The sequence below is a fragment of the Moschus berezovskii genome, chromosome 7 (genome assembly GCF_049115385.1).
Source record: "Moschus berezovskii isolate FMDL1 chromosome 7, NW_MosBer_1.0, whole genome shotgun sequence".
Lineage (NCBI taxonomy): Eukaryota > Metazoa > Chordata > Mammalia > Artiodactyla > Moschidae > Moschus > Moschus berezovskii.
Genome location: NC_142466.1, coordinates 67,778,965 through 67,805,117, shown reverse-complemented (window position 1 = coordinate 67,805,117; position 26,153 = coordinate 67,778,965). Strand labels below are relative to the sequence as shown.

General features: G+C 41.9%; 1 protein-coding gene across 4 annotated transcripts in view; it reads left to right on the top strand.

Annotated features, from left to right (window-relative positions):
* The window catches only part of GNE (glucosamine (UDP-N-acetyl)-2-epimerase/N-acetylmannosamine kinase), a 52,056-nt gene extending 29,210 nt beyond the window's left edge, over positions 1-22,846 (top strand). For all 4 annotated transcript variants that reach the window (XM_055427051.2, XM_055427054.2, XM_055427052.2 and 1 more), the window contains 9 exons: positions 4,567-4,719; positions 5,158-5,370; positions 7,709-7,796; positions 8,670-8,880; positions 13,471-13,600; positions 13,933-14,154; positions 16,038-16,220; positions 18,796-18,912; positions 20,472-22,846. In XM_055427051.2, the coding sequence (XP_055283026.1) occupies positions 4,567-4,719; positions 5,158-5,370; positions 7,709-7,796; positions 8,670-8,880; positions 13,471-13,600; positions 13,933-14,154; positions 16,038-16,220; positions 18,796-18,912; positions 20,472-20,707 (1,553 nt within the window). In that variant the 3' untranslated portion in view covers positions 20,708-22,846. The remainder of the gene's footprint in view (positions 1-4,566; positions 4,720-5,157; positions 5,371-7,708; positions 7,797-8,669; positions 8,881-13,470; positions 13,601-13,932; positions 14,155-16,037; positions 16,221-18,795; positions 18,913-20,471) is intronic.
* The last annotated feature ends 3,307 nt before the right edge of the window (positions 22,847-26,153 follow it).

The following is a 26,153-nucleotide window of genomic DNA, read 5'->3' as shown; positions in this document are numbered from 1 at the left end:
AAGTTAATGAATAGTAAATTGATCTAGTGGTTGTTTAAGATTTTAAATCCAGATCACATTAGAACAGGAAAGAAACTGGATTTTTTTTACTCCATAGTTTAGCCCATTCTGTGTATTTCTTACGCCTAGACAGATTCGTAGTTGTCGGGGAACCTGTTGAGATAATGCTGATGTAACAGACTTCCGTCTCTCAGTCACTGCTTTCTGCTTCTAAGCAAGCATTCTTACACTCTGTTCTGGTTATACTGTTAGCTCTGTATGTCTTCTGAAAAACTTGTAATGAATAGAAGATAACCCTTATAAAGCAGAATACAACAAATTTGTAATTGCAGAGCTTCAGGTTCTATTTGGAACCATTTAAGCAGTTTCTCCTACAGAAGCAGAAGATACTAAGAAGAGGTGACAAGAATACACAGGAGAACTACAAAAAAGATCTTCACGACCCAGATAATCACAATGGTGTGATCACTCACCTAGAGCCAGACATCCTGGAATGTGAAGTCAAGTGGGCCTTAGGAAGCATCACTACAAACAAAGCTAGTGGAGGTGATGGAATTCCAGTTGAGCTATTTCAAATCCTAAAAGATGATGCTGTGAAAGTGCTGCACTCAATATGCCAGCAGATTTGGAAAACTCAGCAGTGGCCACAGGACTGGAAAAGGTCAGTTTTCATTCCAGTCCCAAAGAACGGCAATGCCAAAGAATGCATAAACTACCACACAATTGCACTCGTCTCACACGCTAGTAAAGTAATGCTCAAAATTCTCCAAGCCAGGCTTCAGCAATCCGTGAACTGTGAACTTCCAGATGTTCAAGCTGGTTTTAGAAAAGGCAGAGGCACCAGAGATCAAATTGCCAACATCTGCTGGATCATGGAAAAAGCAAGAGAGTTCCAGAAAAACATCTATTTCTGCTTTATTGACTATGCCAAAGCCTTTCCACAATAAACTGGAAAATTCTGAAAGAGATGGGAATACCAGACCACCTGACCTGCCTCTTGAGAAACCTGTATGCAGGTCAGGAAGGAACAGTTAGAACTGGACATGGAACAACAGACTGGTTCCAGATAGGAAAAGGAGTACGTCAAGGCTGTATATTGTCACCCTGCTTATTTAACTTATATGCAGAGTACATCATGAGAAACACTGGGTTGGAGGAAGCACAAGCTGGAATCAAGATTGCCGGAGAAATATCAATAACCTGAGATATGCAGATGATACCACCCTTATGGCAGAAAGTGAAGAAGAACTAAAGAGCCTCTTGAAAGTGAAAGAGGAGAGTGAAAAAGCTGGCTTAAAGCTCAACATTCAGAAAACTAAGATCATGACATCCAGTCCCATCACTTCATGGCAAATAGATGGGGAAACAGTGGAAACAGTGGCCGACTTTATTTTGGGGGGCTCCAAAAATCACTGCAGATGGTGATTGCAGCCATGAAATTAAAAGACACTTACTCCTTGGAAGGAAAGTTATGACCAACCTAGATAGCATATTAAAAGCAGAGACATTACTTTGCCAACAAAGGTCCATCTAGTCAAGGCTGTGGTTTTTCCAGTAGTCATGTATGGATGTGAGAGTTGGACTATAAAGAAAGCTGAGCGCTGAAGAATTGATGCTTATGAACTGTGGTGTTGGAGAAGGCTCTTGAGAGTCCCTTGGACTGCAAGGAGATCCAACCAGTCCATCCTAAAGAAGATCAGTCCTGGGTGTTCATTGGAAGGACTGTTGTTGAAGCTGAAACTCCAATACTTTGGTCACCTGATGTGAAGAGCTGACTCATTTGAAAAGACCCTGATGCTGGGAAAGATTGAGGGCAGGAGGAAAAGGGGATGACAGAGGAAGAGATGGTTGGATGGCATCACCTACAATGGACATGAGTTTGGGTGGACTCTGGGAGTTGGTGATGGACAGGGAGGCCTGGTGTGCTGCGGTTCATGAGGCCGCAAAGAGTCAGACACGACTGAGCAACTGAACTGCAGCAGTTTCTCTGTTAAAAGAAGATGACAAAATAGCAAAAACTGGATTTTTTTTTTAAGCCAGTGGGGGAAAAGAAGATATTTTCTGCAAAGCTTTAACCTGCTTCTCGACCTACAATTTCTGATGTTATCCTTCTCGTTATAGGAAGAATAGCATTGGGTAAGCTGCTCAAACATGCAGCTTTGTAACCAGAATATTAATAAATAACAAACAGCCCTAATAAAAATATTAGCAAAGTTAAAAAGACATGTTAACATTTCTAATAATGAAAGAAATACCATAGTAAATATAGAACTTCTGACACAAAACCAAATAATGGTACCATAATAGAAAGGCTTTAAATAAATGCTTTTAATGTGTGGAAGGACTGAAGCTGCTGAGTTCTGGAGACAAAGGCAGATAATGTCAAAGTCATACATCACATCGAGGAACCAGTGTGGGATTTGCACAGAATATGTTATTGCTAGGGATGGGTAGCTCCAGGTCATTGTCCTGTGTTTTCTTTCTTTTTTTAAGATGTCTAGTTTTTGCTCTTCTGTTTTCCTTTTTTAATGAAGAAACTGCTTAAATGGCTCCATAAAGAGCCTTAAGTTACAAAGTGCAGTCCTGCTGCATTCTGCATTATAGGTTTATTTTCTGTATACTACAAATATTTCTCAATCACACTGAAAGCAGAAGATAAATGAGGTGTGGAAAGCTCTTATGGGGTAAACTGCTGGAATTTTTCTTCCTCTTCACCTTCCACTTGCCCCTTAGAAGTAAGTTGTGTAGAATGATCCTCTGCGTGGGACCACAAAAGCTCCGTTCATCCCCACTCTAAAAGAACAACTGCCACCGAAAAAGAAAGGCACAAAGATCAAAGAGACTCGCCCAATAAATGTTCTCAAGACAGAGTACATGGGCAGACTGAACTCCAAGAAAGACCATGGGGTGAGGGAGCCTTGTGACAAACACACTATTTCACCACAGCTTGTTGTCTACATTTCCTTTAAGGTTCTTAGCAATCAGCCTTGGGGAACCATGAATGAATAACTCAACTACTGCATTAAAGGTTGACATCATTCCTCTGTTTGCCAGTCACAGATGAGCTAATTCACATTGTAGAAGTGACACATCATAGTGGGACCAACTTGTACCTGTGGCCAGACTGCAACATACACATGATGTTACCATATCTGTTACAGCAGACACCTCTTTTGTTGGTTTTCTTCTCCCCAAGTTTTTAATTCTCTTTGAACTAATTTCTTTCTAATGGCCCTGATCTATATCTAATATATTGCCTGAGTTTGTGTTGACAGCATCTTTATGTTTTTGATAGTCTTTTAGGCCTTTAGACCTATATTCTGCTTTATACCAAAATGTAATGATGATATCCCCACGCTACCCCCAGTTTAGAACATGATGGGTCCAATAACTTTTTTAAATAAAATTTTGGAGCCTGTGGTCTTTTGAATAATATTGAAGATTCTTGGTAACAACTCTGTTACTATTACATCATAAAAAATAACTGCTACTGGTTGAATTTGAATTAATGATAAACATAGTTCATGATAAAGTTGTACATTAAAATTAATATCACAAAGAAATATATTCTTTCATTAAAACTTAGTGAGTAGGAGCTTCCCTGGTGGCTTAATGGTAAAGAATCGGCCTGCCAATGCAGGAGAAACAGGTTTGATCCCAGGTCTGGGAAGAGCCCACACGTCACAGAGCAGCTAAGCCTCTGCACCACAGCCACTGAGCCTGTGCTCTGGAGCCCAGGAGCTGCGGTGATTGAAACCCGCGTGCCCTAGAGGCTGTGCTTCGCAGCAGGAGAAGCCTGAGCACCTCAACTAAGAGTAGCCCTCACGCACTGCAACTGAGAAAGCCTGCATGAAGCAACAGCAGTTGCTGCCAAGCGCAGCCAAAAATAATTTTCAAAAATTAGCATGTAGAACTAATTTCCAGTTCTATGGGATAATATATAGGCGCTGTTGCAAAATGGTTTGTGTTATTTGACATAGCACTCTTCATCCAAATTTTTACACTTTACGTTTTTGCTAAGGAACTGTCCTTGTGATCCCTGGGGATGAGTGAAGCCTTTCTAGTCTTTTGAACAGAGTTAGAAACACTGGCATTCTATTGAATCTGGTGAATGAGAGTGGGAAGCTCCTGTGCATTATATGAAATCTATTTAATGCTCAATCAGTCTCTGAACCCTCTGATTTGCAACACATTATTACTCATTGATGATAAGTCATTAGAAACACCAGTTAGAAACTGGGAAGAGTCGCATTTTTCTAACACTTTGAAATATTTTGGATTTTAAAACAATGAAGTCTAGTGTCTGCTATTTAAAATTTTATATTTTGTTTGTGGTAGCAAGCACCTTTGTAAAATATTAAGTTTGCTGAAGAATCCTTGGACTTGGTGCTAAAAGTTCTTATTGTTGGATCCTAATTTGGATGCCCTGCTGAGATTGTGACAAACTGTTTTTTCCTTAGAATTTTTAAAAGCATAGACTTGGGGGTCTTGCTGTTCAGAATTTGCTTCTTCCTCCTGTAAGATTCTTAATTAATGAAGCCATGTGATTTAATTTTCTTTAAACAGGTGATGATGTAAAACCTAAAGATTACATTGTCGCACTTCAGCACCCTGTGACCACTGACATTAAGCATTCCATAAAAATGTTTGAATTAACATTGGATGCACTTATCTCATTTAACAAGCGGACCCTAGTTCTGTTTCCAAATATTGATGCAGGTAATTGAACTTGAAAATGAAAGTATGCCACCTACCTTTCCAGTTTTTTGTTTCTATCATGTCTTCTTTTGACTGACATTCCTGTCCTGCTCATCTTATCATTGAAGGCCATTCTATTCTGAAATGTATTCTGATTTTCAAAGGGTCACCAATTTTTCAGTAGATTGAAGGGTTTGTGATATTATTGTCAAGTCTAGTAGAGACTTAATAGGAAAGAAATACTTCTAAATCTCCACTCTATATTTTCATGTTTAGTCTCTTCCCTCCAGTTTCCATTCATTAGAAAATGCAGTAGCCAAGAGATATAAACCTTAGAAGTTGAGTGTCTCTAGGAAAGTAGTGATCCTACTGGCCACAGCAGAATAGCCATTACTGTTATTTCTTGTGAAAATTTTTTCTTTATCTTATAAGCTATTTAACAGTTGGTTGTTTCCATAGGGAGCAAAGAGATGGTTCGAGTGATGCGGAAGAAGGGCATTGAGCATCATCCCAATTTTCGTGCAGTTAAACACGTCCCATTTGACCAGTTTATACAGCTGGTTGCCCATGCTGGTTGTATGATTGGGAACAGCAGCTGTGGGGTACGAGAAGTTGGAGCTTTTGGAACACCTGTGATCAACTTAGGAACACGTCAGATTGGAAGAGAAACAGGTATTTATCTTTCAGCTGACCAGGCTTGCTACGTTTGTTTGCATTATTACAGGTGTGCATGTATCAGTGCTGTCATATGTGTTTATGAATAAATGAGTTAATGAGGTTAATGACCAACTGTAGCCTGAAACCTGTAGATAGCACACATATATCAAAGTTTTTAGGGCCCTACTTGTATTTTTATTGTCTTTGTAATAGCTAAAAGTTTCTTAGTTAATTATGGTCTTTAATAGTTGTGTTTGAGAATGTGATTGAATGTTTAAGTATATGAATTCTAGCCTTTCATCTTCCTGGGCCCAGTAAAATGAAGGAAATCAACAATACCCTTACACTTTTGGTTTGAGCAGCGGGGGTTCTCTTTCCTGATATGGAGGACCCTGAGGAAGGAAGTTTGGGAGGGGGTAGAATTAAGAGTTCTCTGCGCTGCGCTTAGTTGTGTTCGACTCTTTGCGACCCCATGGCCTGCAGCCCTCCAGGTTCCTCTGTCCATGGGGATTCTCCAAGAATACTGGAGTGGGTTGCCATGCCCTCCTCTAGGGGATCTTCCCAACCCAAGTCTCTCACACTGCAGGCAGATTCTTTACTATCTGAGCCACCAGGGAAGCCCAAGAATAATGGAGTGGGTAGCCTATTCCTTCTCCAGGGGAACTCCCCGACCCAGGAATTGAGCCAGGGTCTCCTGCATTACAGGCAGATTCTTTACCAGCTAAACCACCAGGCAACCCCAAGAGTTCTCTGATGGTCATGTTAAGTTTGAAATGCCTTTTAGATATTGGAGTGGAGATGGCGGGTTAGCAGCTTTATTGTTCCAGGAAGAGCTGAAGTTGAAGATACAAATTTGAGAGTGACTGGCAAGTGGGTGGTGTTAGTTAGGATATCAGTTCAGCTGCTATAACAGACACAAGAAAATAGTGCCTCAAATAGATTTTCTTTGTTTCTCACTGGTAAGTCATCAGAGACTTAGCTTCTATCTTCTTTTTTTTTCGTCTATCTTCTTGATGGTTGCTCCAGCTCTTGCTGTCACTTGAAACGTTGGCACATTTTAGCCACTGGGAAAGGAGGAGAGGGGAAGATACCCTTCCCTCTAAAAGCACAACCTGGAAGTTGCAAGTATTTCTTCCTACATCCTATAGAATGTTGTCACATGACGGCATCCAAGGGAAGCTGAAAAATACGTATAATCTTTAGCTGGGTGATCAGATGTCAAACTAAAAATTCTGCTACTGGTACAAAGGGTATTGAGGATAATGGCACACTCTGCCAGGAACGGTACTGACATTTAAAACCAAGGGGTGAAATAAGATTACCCAGCGGGGAACATGTAAATAGAGAAGAGAATGGAGCCCAAGACCAACCTCTGGAGTCTTTCTGATGAGGAGGGAAGAGCCAGGAAGAAAGACTGAAAAGGAACTGCCAGAAAATCAGGAGTGTGATACCATTAAAGCCCAGAAAAGAAAGGGTTTCAAGGAGATGGTGTTGAATGATGCTGAGAGTTCAAATAAGATATGAACAGAGAACTGAACAATGGATTTGGCCCAGGGTCATCTAGCAAAAGCAGTGTGTTCTTTCTGCCACCACACTTACACAAACACAGGCCCTCCATCCTGTCCTTCTTACCTTCTTTACATTGGAGGCTGTGGGGTATGGGGTCACCCCTGCCTGTCTATTGCTCAGCTTTTCTGTTTTCTAAATCCCCACCCTCCTGCCTTCTCAAGGACTATCAGTCATCCTTTCTCTTCCATGTTGCTTCCTTAGCATTTAAACATGCCTAGGCCTCTGGTACTTAAAACTACAAAACAACCCCTTCTCTGACCTCACTCCTGTCCCTTCTGCTCTGCTCTTCTCATAGCCAAGTCCGCTGAAAAACATGTCATTGTCACTGTATTTATTCCCTCAAATTGGTCAGAAAATGTATGGAGAGAATGTGACTGCATCAACAGCTGACTGGCTAACTGACTGATACCCTGGCCTGATCCAGCAACTGGCTGAGTAGATGGAAGTCAGGACAGATGGAGAGAGTGGATGTGCTGGATGACTTTATGAGTGACAAGTGGATATGGGATTAATTACCTTACTTATTTCAATAAAGAAACCAAAGCTTGATTCATTCTCTTTGGGAATAAAAGAATCTATGGCCCTCAAGTATTTGATATATGGAAATATTGCCAAGAGTGCTTACAAAGGTATAAAGTAGAAAAGTTCATTTCTCTAATAGAAGACGACTTGTTTGAAGCCTTCTGGGTTTCAGGACTAAGTATTAGCATGACACACTGCTCATTTCTGTCTCCTCTGGTTTCTCCCACTTCTCAATCACCATGATGTCACTGGACTTACCTAGGGGAGAATGTCCTTCACGTCCGGGATGCTGATACCCAAGACAAAATATTGCAAGCATTGCACCTTCAGTTTGGTAAACAGTACCCTTGGTGAGTGTATACTTCTAAAGTGATTTAAAAGGGGAGCTGCCTTGGGCACCATTTTCAAGCTGTTTAGTCATCCTAACTGGAGAAGGAAATGGCAACCCACTCCAGTGTTCTTGCCTGGAGAATCCCAGGGACGGGGGAGCCTGGTGGGCTTCCGTCTGTGGGGTCACACAGAGTCGGACACGACTGAAGTGACTTAGCAGCAGCAGCAGCAGTCATCCTAACAGCATTCTCATTCTGCATTCTTAGGGGTCCCTGTCTGCTGGTGAGATAGGGCTTGTTAATACCCGCTATGACTCTACCAAGGGTTCCAGTGGAGAATAATTTATTTGTCTTAGTTAATTAATGTAGCACTTCTTCCAGGAAATATTGCTTTAGACTATTTTGAATTTATGTAAGTATTAGAAAATAATGTAACTGATTTTCTTTAAAAATAGTACATTTCAGCATTTTAATTTAGGCTATCCTTTCTGTTTCAAATTAAAGACATTTTCCTTTACTTGAACCTTTTTTTCTGAAAATAACTTTTTCCCCATAAAAGTAAAGATAAAAAGCAAAAAAAATACTTTTTTATTATCCCAAACTGTGATATATTGGCTTAAAAGAGGTAATTTTCCTTTGATCTTATTGGCATTTTGTTAATGATATCTCAGGCTGGAAATATTTGTATTTCAATCAACAGTGCTTTTAGATATTCCATTGATAATATGAAGGTACTTAATTAAGTGCTGCTGAAGAGATCCAGGTATTGTTTCACATTTTAAAGGGAAAAAGCCCAAACTATTACCTGAAGTTTCAGATTCCAATAATACCATGTCCTCCATATAATTTAATATGTGCAAGAGAAACATTTAATTGATTTTTTGAACATTGCAGTTCAAAGATATATGGGGATGGAAATGCTGTTCCAAGGATTTTGAAGTTTCTCAAATCTATTGATCTTCAAGAGCCCCTACAAAAGAAGTTTTGTTTTCCTCCTGTGAAGGATAACATCTCTCAAGATATTGACCATATTCTTGAAACTCTAAGTGCCTTGGCTGTTGATCTTGGTGGGACAAACCTCCGAGTTGCAATAGTCAGCATGAAGGTAAAATAACTCCTAAGGTTATAACTTTATATCCCACATGAGTAGTTGATTTTCCTAAAGTATGGTTGGAAGGTAGGACTATAAACATATACAAGAGCTTGTAATCATTTGCCAATAATATTGACTTATAGGTCCATTACAATGCTTGTCTTACTATTTTACTAATCACTGACATTTTAAAGAGGTAAAATTCTCAAGGAATTCAAATTTGTAGATTTGAGTTGCCAATGGGAGACCCATTAGACACCAGAGAGGGCATCTACCATGCAGGAGACCTGAAATTCTATACTCAGTAACAGCATGGAGCATGTTGATTACTCTCACTGCCCTGGGAAGGGTATCTTCAGATGGTGAGGGGAATTGCTTCTCCTCTGGATCATGATTTTAGTTGAGTTCAGCATACCTTCAATCTCTTAAGCAAACCAGCACCGTAAAGTTGACAGAGCCTTTATAAAACACCAAAATGTCCATGATAAAATAATCTTTGATGATGTAACAAGGAAGAATAAAGTTGCCAGAAAAATCTTTGAAACATTATAGGTGTATGAAGTTTCAGGAGTCCATGAGAAATATAAAGGACTTTAAATACAAGTTGTTTAGATCAATTTTAAAAAAGCAAAACAAAACATGATTTTATCTAGTGAAGCCAAAGGACCTCCTTTATAAAATTTTTTTTTGCGGGGGGCCTCACTATATGTGATCACTCACCTGGAACCAGATATCTTGGAATGTGAAGTCAAGTGGGCCTTAGAGAGCATCATGACAAACAAAGCTAGTGGAGGTGATGGAATTCCAATTGAGCTATTTCAAATCCTGAAAGATGATGCTGTGAAAGTGCTGCACTCAATATGCCAGCAAATTTGGAAAACTCAGCAATGGCCACGGGACTGGAAAAGGTCAGTCTTCATTCCAATCCCAAAGAACGGGAATGCCAAAGAATGCTCAAACTACCGCACAATTGCACTCATCTCACACGCTAGTAAAGTCATGCTCAAAATTCTCCAAGCTAGGCTTCAGCAATATGTGAATCGTGAACTCCCAGATGTTCAAGCAGGTTTTAGAAAAGGCAGAGGAACCAGAGATCAAATTGCCAACATCCGCTGGATCATGGAGAAAGCAAGAGAGTTCCAGAAAACCATCTATTTCTGTTTCATTGACTATGCCAAGGCCTTTGACTGTGTGGATCACAATAAACTGTGGAAAATTCTGAAAGAGATGGGAATACCAGACCACCTGACCTGCCTCTTGAGAAACCTGTATGCAGGTCAGGAAGCAACAGTTAGAACTGGACATGGAACAACAGACTGGTTCCAAATAGGAAAAGGAGTACGTCAAGGTTATATATTGTCACCCTGCTTATTTAACTTCTATGCAGAGTACATCATGAGGAACGCTGGGCTGGAAGAAGCACAAGCTGGAATCAAGATTGCCGGGAGAAATATCAATAACCTCAGATATGCAGATGACACCTCCCTTATGGCAGAAAGTGAAGAGAAACTCAAAGGCCTTTTGATGAAAGTTAAAGAGGAGAGTGAAAAGGTTGGCTTGAAGTTCAACATTCAGAAAACGAAGATCATGGCATCTGGTCCCATCACTTCATGGGAAATAGAAGGGGAAACAGTGGAAACAGTGTCAGACTTTATTTTTTTGGGCTCCCAAATCACTGCAGATGCTGATTGCAGCCATGAAATTAAAAGACGCTTACTCCTTGGAAGGAAAGTTATGACCAGCCTAGATAGCATATTAAAAAGCAGAGACATTACTTTGCCAACCAAGGTCTGTCTAGTCAAGGCTATGGTTTTTCCCGTGGTCATGTATGGATGGGAGAAGGCAATGGCAAGCCACTCCAGTACGGACACGACTGAGCCACTTCACTTTCACTTTTCACTTTCACACATTGGAGAAGGAAATGGCAACCCACTCCAGTGTTCTTGCCTGGAGAATCCCAGGGATGGGGGAGCCTGGTTGGCTGCCGTCTAGGGGGTCACACAGAGTTGGACACAACTGAAGTGACTTAGCAGCAGCAGCAGCATGTATGGATGTGAGAGTTGGACTGTGAAGAAAGCTGATCGCCGAAGAATTGATGCTTTTGAACTGTGGTGCTGGAGAAGACTCTTGAGAGTCCCTTGGACTGCAAGGAGAGCCAACCAGTCCATTCTAAAGGAGATCAATCCTGGGTGTTCATTGGAAGGACTGATGCTAAAGCTGAAACTGCAATACTTTGGCCACCTCATGCGACGAGTTGACTTACTGGAAAAGAGTCTCATGCTAGGAGGGATTAGGGGTAGGAGGAGACGGGGATGACAGAGAATGAGATGGCTGGATGGCATCACCAACTCAATGGACATGAGTTTGAGTGAACTCCGGGAGTTGGTGATGGACAGGGAGGCCTGGCGTGCTGTGGTTCATGGGGTTGCTAAGAGTCGGACACAACTGAGCGACTGAACTGAACTGAACTCACTGTATGGCTTGTGGGATCTCAGTTCCCTGACCAGGAATTGAACCCAGGACCTTGGCAGTAAAGAGTGTGGAATCCTAATCACTGAACTGCCAGGGAATTCCCTATAAAAGTATTAATAGGCAACTTCCTTGGTGATTCCTTCCAAGAATCTTCCTGCCAATGCAGGGGACATGGGTTCAGTCCCTGCTTGAGGAAGATTCCACATGCCTTAGGAGCAGCTAAGCCTGTGCACCACAACTGCTGAGCCCAAGTGCCACAGCAGTAAAGACCAGAGCAGCCAAAAACTAAATAATTAATTTAAAAATATTACTGGAAAAATATTTTCTTAACATATGGTGATGATGTGAAGTCACTCAGTCGTTTCCGACTCTTTGCAACCCCATGGACTGTAGCCTACCAGGCTCCTCCGTCCATAGGATTTTCCAGGCAAGAATACTGGAGTGGGTTGCCATTTCCTTCTCCAGCGTTCTTAACATATATTCCATATCAATGACCAACACCCTCAATAGTGGCAGGTCTAAAGATACTCTTATTAAAATCAAGTGGGAAAGAAGGATATTTTCTGCAACATTATTTAACATAATTCTCAGAGTTAGGAAGGGAGTAAAGCAAGGAATGAACAGCAAAAATGGCGATTGTGCACAGGACAAAAGAAAATTTATAGATAATATGAATAAACCAACAAGCTTGTAGAATAACACAATTGAGTAAAATGGTTTGATATTATGATGAATATGTAAGTATCAATAACTTTTACTTATATGAAATTGCAGATAAAGATTTGCGTTTTTCTGTAGGTGAGTATTTGTCAGCCCTGATTGCACATTATTAGTGTTACATGGAAGCTTTAAAAAATTATATGGATGCCTGGCCCCCACACCAGACCAGTTAGATGCCAGTCTCTGGGGGTAGGGACCAGGCATCAATATTTGTTCTAAAGCTGTCCAGGTGATTCTGATGCACAGTGAAAGTCAAGAAGCACAATGAGGTTTATTTTTAATGACAATCATTAGTGACAGTTTTAACCCTTGTAAATGGATAAAAAGCCATTAATGGGCTTCCCTGTTGCTCAGTGGATAAGAATCCACCTGCCAATGCAGGAGACATGGGTTTGATCCCTGATCTGGGAAGATCCCACATGCCAGAGCAGCTGAGCCTGTGCACCACAACCATTGGGACTGTGCTCTAGAGCCCGGGAGCCGCAACTGCCGAAGCCCCATAGTGCCCAAGAGCCTGTGTTCCACAGCAAGCCACTGCAGTGAGAAGCCCATGCACCACAACTGGAGAAAAAGCCCACACAGCAATGAAGACCCAGCACAGCCAAAAATTAAAAAAAAAAAATTTTTTTAAGTCATTAGTAACAGAAGAATGGAAAAAGAGATCATATTTAGAACAACATGACTTCTAAGAAAAATCTAAACCAGAAAACTATGTGACCTATATAAAGAACATCTAAAAACTATAAAATAGAAAGCCTTAAAAAATCTCCTGGATGGGAGTGCTGAGTATTTTTTAAATGCCAGAAGTTTCCAAATAGAATTGAGTTTAACATAATTTTAGTCAACATTTCAGTGAAGCTTTTTAAAGTTTAACATTATTCTGAAATTTACTTAGAATACACAAGTGGGAAGAGCACAGGAAAAAAATTTTAAAATGAGAATAATTAGGAGGGACTATATCTGATTGGTACTGAAACATGTCACCAAGCACAGTAATTTAATAAACATCATGGTTCGATACCATTATTGGCTTCAGTTATAGGAGATGATTAAAGTTTACTTAGCATTTTTATTTAGTTGCTTCAGTATTTAAACAAGGGAATTTTATCAACCTGAAAGAGTAAAATACGACCTTTTAGTGAAGATTCAGATTAGCCAGAAGAGAGGGCCCATCTGGTCGGCTGTGGAGTTGTCATTGCTTCAGTGGCTATATGCCAGGTTGGCTTCCTGGAAACTAGTTGGGTGTAACCATGGGCTGGCCCAAGCCAGCAAGGGCTCTCTTCCCAAGCAGTCATCTGAGTCTGCAGTACTGTGCTAAAGCAATGTCTAATTTATCATGAAAAAGGTCAGAGATTCACTGTATACTCCTCAGCTAAGACCAATGAGACAGATCTGGTTTTTCTCTTTCAGGGTGAAATAGTTAAGAAGTATACTCAGTTCAATCCTAAAACGTATGAAGAGAGGATTAATTTAATTCTACAGATGTGTGTAGAAGCCGCAGCAGAAGCTGTAAAACTGAACTGCAGAATTTTGGGAGTAGGTGAGATTGTGAATTACATATCCAAGCATGTTCACTCCCATATACAAAGTTTGCTAAGTTCTGATGCCTAAGTGGAACATCAGGTCACTGTCATGTGTGTAGATGGCTCCAGTCCTGCCTGTGGGCCCTCAGCAAACATTGTGAAAAGCATTGATGGAACTGTCAGTCTGTGGGGAGGCACAGGTTTAGCCTTACATTACCTTGCAGTCCTTAGTAATGTTTGTTTTAGGAGATCTTGGGTGAATAATTTGTGTTCTAAGCCCAGAAAGCCAGCATAGTCTTCTGAGATTGCTCAACAGAATTATTTTCCTTGTGTTTGTTGCGGAGCTCAGGCATTTCCACAGGTGGCCGTGTAAATCCTCGGGAAGGAATTGTGCTGCATTCAACCAAACTGATTCAAGAATGGAACTCCGTGGACCTCAGGAGCCCCCTGTCTGACACTTTGCATCTCCCTGTGTGGGTAGACAATGATGGCAACTGTGCCGCCCTGGCAGAAAGGAAATTTGGCCAAGGAAAAGGCCTTGAAAACTTTGTGACACTTATCACAGGCACAGGTAAGAGGAGTAGAGAAGGCTGCTTCGGATCTCAGGTGTGTTGGGCACATGCCTTTACCACTCAGGCAGTTTTCACCTTCCCTTCCTGCTCGAGTAAAGCCTGAAGGTGAGAGCTGAGAATACCCAGCTCTTTTCTGAGCATGTGCCCAGCCTTGGGCATGAATGTGACCTTCTAAATTGGCAGGAATTGTCAGAGCTCTTCAAAGCCTAACGTTATTCCGCAGAGCTTCTCATTGCTAGTTCCCTAGCCTTTCTTCCCACTCTCTTTGGTTAGTATATTGTTTGTCACAGCTATCATCCATTGCCCTAAGCAGTAGAAACTAATAAGTATATCTTGCCTTTAAATGTCTTTGACAAGTGCCCCCTGGGTAGCCCCTCAGCCCTGGGAGAGTTCTGAGGAGGGTGAGATAAAGACCAGTCCTTTGAGCTAGTCGTCTAGAAGCCACCAAGCAGGTCTGAACAAACCACCAGTGTTTTGAGAATAGTTCATTCTCCTCCCTCTAGTATTGCCATCCATACTGGGAATGTAGGCTGTTACTCATGGCCATCGCCAAGCTGGGAGGTGAAGGGTGGGGGTGATGGGTCCAGAAAATGCCAGAAATCTCTTAAGATTCAGCTGTTTTCTCTCAATTCGCCTGTTTACTGTAAATGTTTGGTTAGTTTCCAGAGTTCAAAAAAAAGTTGATTCTGACAGTTTTTGCTAGTTTATCATTGCTACAGTGGAGGGGTAGACTTTCGGAGTTCCTGCTTTGTCACTTCTGCTGATGTTCCAATTGGTTTTTTAAATGAGGAAATGGATTCAGCTAGTCAGTGTTGGAGGCAACACTTGGTCCTGCACGTTTCTCACTTCAAACCCTGTGTGCTCTTCAACTCCACGTCAGACTCCCTCCCTAAACAGATCATGCACTGAGTCTCAGACACAGTTTTAACAGCTTGGACATCATTTCCTAGTTCAGAGGAGTAAATGCTTAGTCGCTTCAGTCATGTCCGACTCTGTGACCCTATGGACCATGGCCTGCCAGGCTCCTCTGTCCATGGGATTCTCCAGGCAAGAATACTGGAGTGGGTTGCCATTTCCTTCTCCAGTAATAACCTGCAAATTAGAGGAGTGCGGATTGAGGAGTAGGTGCCACAGAAAGAAAGAGAGGGCAGCTCTAAAATGCAACACCTATTAAGGCAAAATGCCCTTTCTAACCCCTCAGCTCCATGACAAAAAAAATTCACTGATATTCATAATTATTGAATCATACATTTTTAGACAAGGTGGCATTAAGAAGAGTCAAAACTATTTAATATTCTGTTTAAGAAAGCAGGTGTTTAAAAAAAAAAAGCAGGTGGTGGATGAAACCTTTTAAAAAAGATTATCTTACCTCGTATTTCCCCCCTGCTAAAGCAGAGCCTGAGGCAAGGAGTTTGGTGTGGGTATTTTATTTTGGAGGTGATTTTGAAACACAGGAATGAGGCGGTGGGAAGAGTGGAGCAGAGCAGGAGAACCATTAGAAGACGCATTATCAAAGCTACCTTGGAAGCCTGCAGAATCAGGCTTTTGTCTCTCCTTGGTGAAGGCTGCCTCTGGGCAATGTGCTTCCATGGCTGCTAGGCTCTTACTGGAGTGCTAGAGAAGACCTTGGTGAGAACCAAGTTGAAATCACAGTGATTCCAAGCAGATGCAACACAAGGCATCAGAGGATCAGCTAAACATTTCCATCCAAAAGGATTCCAGGTGAAGTTTTGGTACTTAGTCAAGTTTTAGCTATTTAAGGAAGCAGGCACCATATAGGACCTCACATTCCGAAGTCTGCTAAACAGAGGAGGCATCGCCATAGCTCAGTTTTCTGTTTCAGGTGCAGAGCCACTTCAGTGATTGTCGTCTCTCACTATAGGAATTGGCGGAGGGATCATCCATCAGCATGAACTGATCCATGGCAGCTCCTTCTGTGCTGCAGAGCTTGGCCACATTGTGGTGTCCCTGGATGGGCCTGACTGTTCCTGTGGAAGCCACGGGTGTATTGAAGCATACGCCTCTGGAATGGCCTTGCAGAGGGAAGCAAAAAAGCTACATGATGGTGGGTTTCTTTCACCTGAGGGATGGATAGCCAAGTGGTAGATATTTTCAAAGTAGATATTCCAAAAAGAGCTGAATGCTGGAAGTCAGAACTTTCAAGCTTTTCACTCTCTAAAGGAAAATCAGGACTCCGCATACTGAAGCTCAAAGCCTCCTTGGTCCTGACCCCTATTAACACTCTTCCTCTCCAGCAGTGGACAGGGACTAGGGTCTTGAGCTCCAGGAGAGCAGGGGAGATTTCTTTCATTTTTGTCTTCTCAACCCCCAGCACAGGTTGGGTATCTTAATACAGATTTAATGGAGAAGTAAATGGATAAACATACAATTTCTCAAGTCTGAGAGATCTTTTGAATTGCAGCTGTTTCTGGACATGTTATACAAATCAGGATGGTTTCCAGTCTAATATAAGAGGGAATCATTTAATATCATTATAATGTGGTGTGTCAAGTGCAATGAGAATGATGGCCAAGGAACACAGACACATATAGGAAGGACACCAGTGTCCCCTCCCTGCCCTCTCCATACAGGGAAGGGAGCATTAGGCTGTCTAGTTGAAAGTCAGAGGGTAAACAGAATTACTGAGGCAAGTTTGGATGAGCCAAGCAGCACTTCCAAGCATAGGAAACAGAGGTGTTGGTGCATAAGGGCAAGGCAGGGTATAGTGTAGCCAGAGGTTTGCCAGGACCAGCAGCTAATGGAGAAGTCACTAAAAATTTTTAGGGAAAAGACAGATCTGAATTTTCGGTTGTTCACCAAACTTCTGTTTTCTAGAAAGACAATGATAGTTGAAAGGAGGATGGCTTTAAGGGGGACAGTGTTCTGTGTGCCTTGCAGTTTTCTGGTTGGGTTAACTGTGGTTGGGAATATAAGAGAAGGAACAGAGTCTAGCACAAGATGGTTGGGAACCAGTGGGATGTTCAGGAGCAATGCGCAGAAGGCAGCTGGCCACAAGGATCTGATGCTCAGGAGAGGTCTGGACTTGGAATCCTTGGCATTGAGGTGATTATGAAGCCTGTGAATGAGACTTGGAGATGAACTGAGGGTGGAATCCTGTGAAACATTAGTACTTGTAGGCAGGGAGGAAAACCAGGAAAGGGGAAAGCCACAGGAACCTAAAAGGGAGTGTTTCAGGGAGAAAGTGGTGGATAGTGTCAAGTGCTGAGCAGAAGGAAACCAGAAAGTCCATTGGTTTGACCCTGAGGAAGGACACCATTTGAAGTCCTGAAAACAGTGTTGATTTTCCACCTCATTTTAATCATCACCCCCACTAAGAAGTCTTAATGCTTAGACATTTTTTTTTCCTAGTCATTCCACCCCATGAAACTTGAATACCACAGATACATTGTTTGTTTATGTACTCTCTGTATAAAAAGAAAATTTTTTTGCCCCCGAGAATCAGTTTTTGCCCCCATGGGGATAAATGCTTATCTTAAAGAAGTTTGGTCAGGTAGTGGGGGCAGAAAACTAAGTACCCTGAGGAGGAGGGAAGAATGCCTTGAGGGCGAGGAATCTGGGTGCGGGGTGGAAAGGAGGCAGTGAGGGTGAAAGGACACAGTGGGAACAGAGGTGAGGGTTGAGAACACAGGAGAGATCCGTGGAGGAGCCCTTACAATGCCCCTGGGGAGGCAGGAAGAAGTGAGCTGCAAAGCCCAAGTGGAGGGTGCAAGAAGGAGAGGAGCCAGGGGCTGAGAACACAGCCCTGTTTATAGGCAGGGGCAGAAGAGTAAAGGGAGTCCCTGCCTGGAGGTGTCCTCTACCTACGAGGTCAGAGTGATTGATAGTGGGGGCAGGGATAGAGTCTGAGGAGATGAAGGCTGAGAAGGGCCACGAAGGGGAATGGCAGGGTGGGCAGGGCAGCGGTGAGGGCCTCTGAAGATAGGAAGCCCCCAGCTTTTGTCTAGGTGTGTCTGCTTGGTTGGGATTTTCTCCCATCAGAGAGAGTAATGGCAGATGAGGAGGGAGAGTGATCTAGGTTGGTGACTTGGCAGCGTCAGGGCAGAGGACAGGGACTGTAGGTAACAACGGAAATATATACATTCATTTAGCATTTCCTCTGGCCAGCACTTGGAATCCTGCTAGGGTAGGTATCGTTACCCTAGTCTTAGAAGAGAAACGTGTGCAGGTGACGCATGTGGGCAAGGTAGTGCAGCCAGTGGTGGCGGAGCTGACAGCTGAACCCAGGTCTGTCAGCTTGAGGCGCAGGGCCTTCCTGCTGCTGTGGGGAACTGGCAGCAGCCTTGCGTCTCAGTAGACAAGGAGGAGATGAATGCAGAGGAGTGCTGGTAATTTGGAGGAAAAAACACTTCATGACTGTTTAATACGGAATGGAGAAGCGAGGTAGGATTTTCTAGTTAGAGAAGTTTTGGATGATGTATAACCAGGCAGCAAAGGCCTCTTTGGCAGATGTAGTATATGGATATTTATGATGATTGCAAAGCTTTCCAAGTGCAAATAAAGCTTACCATCTTCCCACTTGGGGGCCTGCTGCCCACAGACATAGTTGTAAGTGTGGCCTTCCCACGGGGCTGCCGCAGCTTGTGAATGACTGCTGCTGCTTCTCGCCTCTGCCCAAACAGAAGACCAGCTCTTGGTGGAAGGGATGTCAGTGCCAAAAGACGAAGCTGTGGGCGCACTCCATCTCATCCAGGCTGCAAAACTTGGCAACGCGAAGGCCCAGAGCATCTTGAGAACAGGTGAGCACATAGCTCTAGGTAGCTCTGCTGGGGGGAGCCCGGAGCTCCCACAGGTGCCCAGGGGGCCTCAGGATCAGTGCTCTGTCATGTCTGTCCAGAGGTAATTTTTCTGCTTACTGAGACAACAAGGAATTGCATTCAAGGCATTTGGTAGCATTGCCTTTTTTTTAAATTGGAGTATAAATGCTTTACAGTGTTGCATTATTTCCTGCTGTACCACAGTGTACATCAGCTCTAAGTGTGTATATATATGTATCCCCTCCCTCCCACTTCCCCCATCCTTCTCCTCTAGGTCATCAGAGCACCGAGCTGCGCTTCCCACCAGCTGTTTTGCACATGTCAATTTGTCCCACCTTCTCCCCTCCCCTACTCCTTGTGTTCACAGATCCATTCTCTATGTCCGCACTTCTATTCTTGCTCTGCAAATAGGTTCATCAGTACCATTTCTCTAGATTCCATATGTATATGTTAATATGATATTTTTCTTTTTCTAACCTCCCTCTGTATGACAGACACTAGGTTCATCCACATCACTACAACTGACGCAATTTCGTTCCTTTTTTATGGCTGAGTAATATTCTGTTATATTTATATACCACAATTTCTATATCCATTCATCCGCTGATGGACATCTAGGTTGCTTCCATGTCCTGGCTGTTGTAAATAGTGCTGCAGTGAACATTGGGGTACATGTGTCTTTTTGATTATGGTTTTCTCAGGGTATATGCCAGGTAGTGGGATTGCTGAGTCATGTGGTAGTTTTATTTTCAGTTTTTTAAGGAACTTCTACAGTTCTCCATATTTAGTTTTTTAAAGACATTCCTTACTATTCTCTGTAGTGGTTGTATCAATTTATATTCCCACCAGTAGTGCAAGAAGATTTCCTTTTCTCCACACTCTCTCCAGCATTTATTGTTTGTAGACTTTTTGATAATGGCCATTCTGACTGGTGTGAGGTGATACCTCATTGTAGCTTTGATTTGCATTCTGTAATAACGAGTGATGTTGAGCATTTTTTCGTGTGCTCATTGTCCATCTGTACGTCTTCTTTGGAGAAATGTCCGTTTAGGTCTTCTTCCCGTTTTCTGACTGGGTCATTTGTGGTATTGTCTCCCTCTCCCTTTTTGTCTGTGTTGGGTCTTTGCTGCTGCTCAGGCTTTCTCGAGTTGCATTGTGCAGGCTTTTCATTGCAGTGGCTTCTCGGTGCATAGTGTGGGTTCTAGGGCACACAGGCTTCAATAGTTGCAGTGCATGGGCTTAGTAGTTGCGGCTTATGGACTCGAGAGCACAGGCTCAGTAGTTGTGGCACATAGGCCAAGTTGCCCTGTGGCATGTGGGATTTTCCCAGATCAGGGATCGAACTTGTGTCCCCTGCACTGGCAGGCAGATTCTTAACCACCAGATCACCAGGAAAGGCAGTAAACAGCTTTAAAAGCACTGCCTTCCCATGAGGCCATATAGGTGAACTATTCCTGGCTAGTGCCCTTTTTCACATTCCTCTTTTGACTTTGGATTGGGCTCTCTCCCCAAAACTTATTTTAATTTTTGTTTTTCTTTAGCTGGAACAGCTTTAGGTCTTGGGGTTGTGAACATCCTCCACACTATGAATCCTTCCCTTGTGATCCTCTCTGGAGTCCTAGCCAGTCACTACATCCACACTGTCAAAGACGTCATCCGCCAGCAAGCCTTGTCCTCGGTTCAGGACGTGGATGTGGTGGTTTCAGATTTGGTGGAACCTGCTCTGCTCGGCGCTGCCAGCATGGTTCTGGACTACACGACTCGCAGGATCTACTAGGCCTCCCAGGAATGCACGAGGACAGAGACTCAGGAGCTCCTTGGTGGAATCAGGTTGTCTTCTGGATGAGCATTTCTTATTGGGCAATCTGATGGCAGAGAAGTTTTTGCTTTTAGTCTCCTCTTCCAAAGTCACTTTTCCCAACCTGATTTTGTAGATGCTGCTCCTCCTGGGGTTATTTCAGCTCAAACCTTGTCACACTCTTCTGTGCCAAAAGGAGCTACAACAGTAGCCAAGGACACCTTAGGACTCCATTTACTAGATGTACCACTCAGACCTGCAGGCCTTGCTTGGGGTGGGACCTTGATACTGGAGTTTTGAGTTATTAATCCTTCCTCCTCTGACCCTAAATTCAGAACACAGAAAGGGATCCAGTCAGGGAATGGAAGGAAATCTCACCACAAAAGGCTAAGTAAACTTTTAAAAAGCAGTTTTATTGAGGTATTTTTTTAAGTGCACAATTTGGTAAGTTTTGACATCTGTATGAAATCATGGCCACAATCAAGACATCAGGCGTATCTCACTGCCATACGTTACTTGCTGAAAAATGTTGTTTGCTATTACTTTCTCAGAATCTTGAGCAACTGTAGATCAGGGGTCTGAATTACAGTGGCCGTAGTGACCTTGTCCTTATCTTCTTAAGGGCCGCTGAGAAGCCATAGGACTTACAGTCTCTGAAAGGAAATTAACCGTCCCAGAAGGATCTTTGCTGCTGGGAACAGACACGTCTCTCTTCAGTAGCTTTTCATATTGGGTTGAATATGACTGGAGTACTGATAAAGGCAGTGTTTATTGTGTGTTATATGCCTAGAGCCCTGGTGGCTCAGACTTACCATCTGCCTACAATGCAGGAGACCTGGGTTCAATCCCTGGGTCAGGAAGATCTGGAGAAGGAAATGGCAACCCACTCCAGTATTCTTGCCTGGAAAAATCCCATGGATGGCGGAGCCTGGTAGGCTACGGTCCATGGGGTCACAAAGAGTCAGACACGACTGAGCGACTTCACTTTTGCCTAGAGCCCACATCTGTGGATCTGGATTCTGGCTAAATAAGATTCCACGTTTGTATTTGTGTCAAGATGCAGAGGCCAAGGTTCTTGCTATCAATTTCAACCTGGAAGAAGTACTAATAGCCACCACTAATTAAGTGCCTACTGTGTGCCAGGCTGTGAACTTGGTGCTTCATATATTCTAAATTCTCACAAGCAGTAAGGTAGGTGTTTTAATTCCCATTTTATAGAACCCCAAACTAAGTCTTAAGTGGTGTGCCTAGAACCACATGGCTAATGAATCTTAACGATAAGGTTTGTGCTTTTTCTGCTAAGCTACGCAACCTCTATTCATATCAAAATCTTTCAAAGTGCAAATACATTCTAATTTATTCCAGGCTACAAAGCTTTCACAAGAATATCTCAGTAGAAAATGAACTGATTTATCTTTGACACTATCTCCAGTGGTGAATTTAATAAAATACTCTTGTATGCGGTGGAAATTTTACCAATATAGTATTTCGTCTAGTGACAGGTTTTTATGGGTACTTTTAGTCAATCTAAAAATTAGCATATGTTTTTCAGATTTATTATTTTAGGAAAACCTGAAGGTTTCTACAACATATTATTTCACTTGTTCACATATAAAGGAATCAAGATTGTATCTGAATTCCTTCCTTCCTGGTGGGTTAATGTGAAAAGATAGGTTGGCTGATTCCTAGAACTCTGTCAGCTCTGAAATAATCTCCAGGTCGGGATTGAAACATTCCACATTGATTCCTGGGAAGGAAGCTTGTTGGCTTGGCCATCAGTGTCTGGGGCCAGTCAGTGTATTGTGAAGGGGCATCCGTTGTTCCTTGGTGAAATCTACAACCACTGTATATACCAGACAGTTGCATTGCTATCAAGTTTCATACCAAATATTTGGAAGAATGGTACTCAATCTATAAAACCAGATCTCGGTTTTTATTAAATTCATGGAAAGGCTAATATATTCCAACATAATTATTACAACTAGCAGAGTCGGTCACGACTGAGCGACTGAACTGAACTGATCACATCTTAATTTATTTTAATGTAAATATTTTTATGTTACTGTTCTGAGCCAAATTCTAAAGAAAAAATAAATTATTTCCTTGTGGAAATCCTGACATTCTTCTATTTTGTTTTGTTCTTAATTAGCTCATTAGCTAAAAACATTTCCCTCTCCAAGAGATTTGTTATACCATTTACTATTTGAAGGTCATATAACTTCTTTAAGGCATTTAATATTGACTTAACAATCCCCCCAAAAAAACCTTGTTAATAGAAAGCATTGTTATATAACTTAAAATATATATATATCTATAAAACAAAATGATCACCACACTGTTTAGCTAACATCATCACAATCCATAGTTAAGAGTTTTTTTCCTTGTGATGAGGACTTTTAAAACTGACTTTCGTAGTAACTTTCAAATATGCTTTATGGTGTTATCAACTATAGTCGTCATGCTGTATATTACATGCCTGTGACTTATTTTATAACTGGAAGTATGTACCTTTCAACCCTCTACACCCACTCCCCACCTCCCAACCCCATCTGTGGCAACCACCAATCTGTTCTGTGAGCTGGGCTTTGTTTTTTTAGATTCCACATAGCACTTAGATCATATTTGTCTTTCTTGGTCTGATGTTTTACTTATTTAGTATAATGCCCTCAAGGTCTATCCATGTTTCATAAATGGGAAGATTTCTTTTTTTTTAATGGCTGAATACTATTTTGTCATATATATTTACACCACATTTCATCCACTCATCTGTTGATGGACACTTAGGTTGTTAGTTAAGTGCTTTTGTTTTCTTTAGATAAATACCCAGAATTGGAATTGCTGGATCATGTGGGAGTTCCATTTTAGATTTTTTGAGGACCCTCCATACTGTTCTCCATAGCAGCCGCACCAGTTTACATTCTCACCAACAGTGCGCAAGGGCTCCCTTTCTCCTCCTCCTCTCCAGCACTTGTTATTTCTTATCTTTTTGATAACAGCCATCCTAAGAAATGTGAGGTGGTATCTCATTGTGGTTTTTCATTTTCATGATTAGTTATTGAGCACCTTTTTCATTTACCCATTGGCCAGCTGAATCTCTGTGGATAAATGTCTATTCAAATCCTCTGCTCATTTTTAAATTGTTTTTATGCTATTGAGTGTTTGAGTTCTTCATATATTTTGGATATGAACCCTTTATTGTATATATGATTTGTAAATATTTTCACCGTTTCAGTAAGTTATCTTTTTGTTGATAGTTCTCATTTTGCTGTGCAGAAGCTTTTTTGTTTGATGTAGTCCTACTGACTGACCATGTATGTGTGAGTTTATTTCTGGACTCTATTCTGTTTCATTGATCCATGTGTCTGTTTTTAAATGCCAACTATTGTTTTGATTACTATAGCTTTGTAAAACGATTTGAAATCAGGGAGAGTAATGCTATCAGCTTTGTTCTTTCTTAAGATTGCTTTGGCTATTCAGGTCTTTTGTATTTCCATACAAAGTTTAGGACCGTTTTATTTTTGTGAACAAAATGCCACTGGAAATTTGATAGGCTACACTGATCCTATAGATTGCTTTGAGTATTACGGACATTTAAACAGTATTAATTCTTCCAGTCCATGAGCATGAACTCTGTTTAAATTTCTTTCGTTGGTGTCTGGAACTTCCCTGGTGGCTCAGACAGTAAAGCGTCTGCCTGCAATGTGGGAGACCCAGGTTTTTAGTGTTGGTTATATTTATTCCTAGGTATTTTATTTTTTGATGCAGTTATAAATGGGACTGTTTTAATTTCTCTTCCTGACAATTTGTTATTAGTATACAGAAATGCAACGAATTTCTGTAATTGTTTTTATACCCTACAGTTTAATTCATTTATTGGTTGTTATTAGTAACAGTTTTTTGGTGGATTTTTTAGTTTTTTGTATATAAAGTCATGTCATCTGCAAATAGTGACAGTTTTATTTCTTTCTTTCCAATGTGGGTGTTTTTTATTTTTTCTTGCTTAAGTGCAGAAACTAAATGCTGAGCACTCACTGAGTTCTTGGACCAACTCCTTCCTTTTTATGAAGCCCCATGTGGGTAATGTAGGCATTAGAGACAATTCAAAGTTAACACTGCTGTGTAACAAACCACCTCAAAACTTAAGAGGCTTAAACAGTAATCATTTTCTCTCATGGTTTCTGTGGGTCAGGAATTTTGGAAAGGCTCCACCTGGCAATTCTGACTCAGGGCATCTGATGCACTTGCAGTTAGGCAGTGGCTGGGGCTGGCCACGCATCTCTCTTTGCTTGTAGTTTCAGAGTCTCCATGTAGGCTGGTTTGGGCTTCCTCATAGCATGGTGGCCTCAGGGTGGTAGAGACTTTTACATGGTGGCTCAAGGACTGTCAGTTTGTTTGTTCCAACAAACCAGCCATAAACTATGTCGCCCTTTACAACCTAGCCTTGGAAACATATAGCATTACTTCTTCTGTCATAAGATGCAGTCACCCTTAATTTGGAGAAAGTCAGACTTTACTGACATAACTGCCACATCTACCTTCAAGACACCCATCCTATATGAGACGCAAAACCAGGCCAGATGACACCATCAAGACATTATCAAAAGGTAAGCTGTCCCACGTAGAGAGGGTCATGGGAGCTCAGGGGAAAGGAAAGGCATCACGTAAGTGGCTTTTGAGCTAGTTCTTAAACCCGACTATGATCTTTTCAATGACATTAGCAAGGCCTAGAAGCAACAAATGGTTGGTGAACAGCAGCAATTGCTTGATTGAAATCTCAGGTGGCTAAAGGGGAGGAAAAGCAATAAGACCAGAAAATGAGCCCAGATCAAGGAATGCCCAACGAAGTAGCTTGGCGAGGGGAAGATAGGCAAAAAAGTAAACATTCCTGTCCCTTCCAGACATAATTACCATAGAAGAGACAGTGGACTTTCCTTCTTGGCAATGGCAAGACCTAACCCTGCTCACCCACCTCCTGAGTGTGGCATTACAGGTGTTTACATCAGTCTGCATCCTGGAGCTAGTATCAGGTAACTAGCAGATTTCTGAAATACGGTTTTACTAGTCACCGATCCATCACCTATAATGTGACATGTTCTGAGAGCAAGTAGTGAATGTGTTGATGCCTGAAATGGAGTACATTCTCCTGCAGGTACCTGTTATGTGGATCAGTGTGGTCCAGAATGTTCCATGATGATGTAAATGTCCCATAGTCTACCCTGTGCAATCCAAATGCATCCTAACTACATGTGGCCACAGCGCATATGAAAAGGAGTTAGGGCTAGAATTGTATTTTAATTCTGACTGATTTAAATAGCCAGTGTAGCTACCATACTGGCCAGCAAGGTCTAGAAGAAGGATCTGACAACAGGAATATGAGCAAAGTGCTAGGAATAGCACAGATCTCAGTGTGTACTACACGGATTCA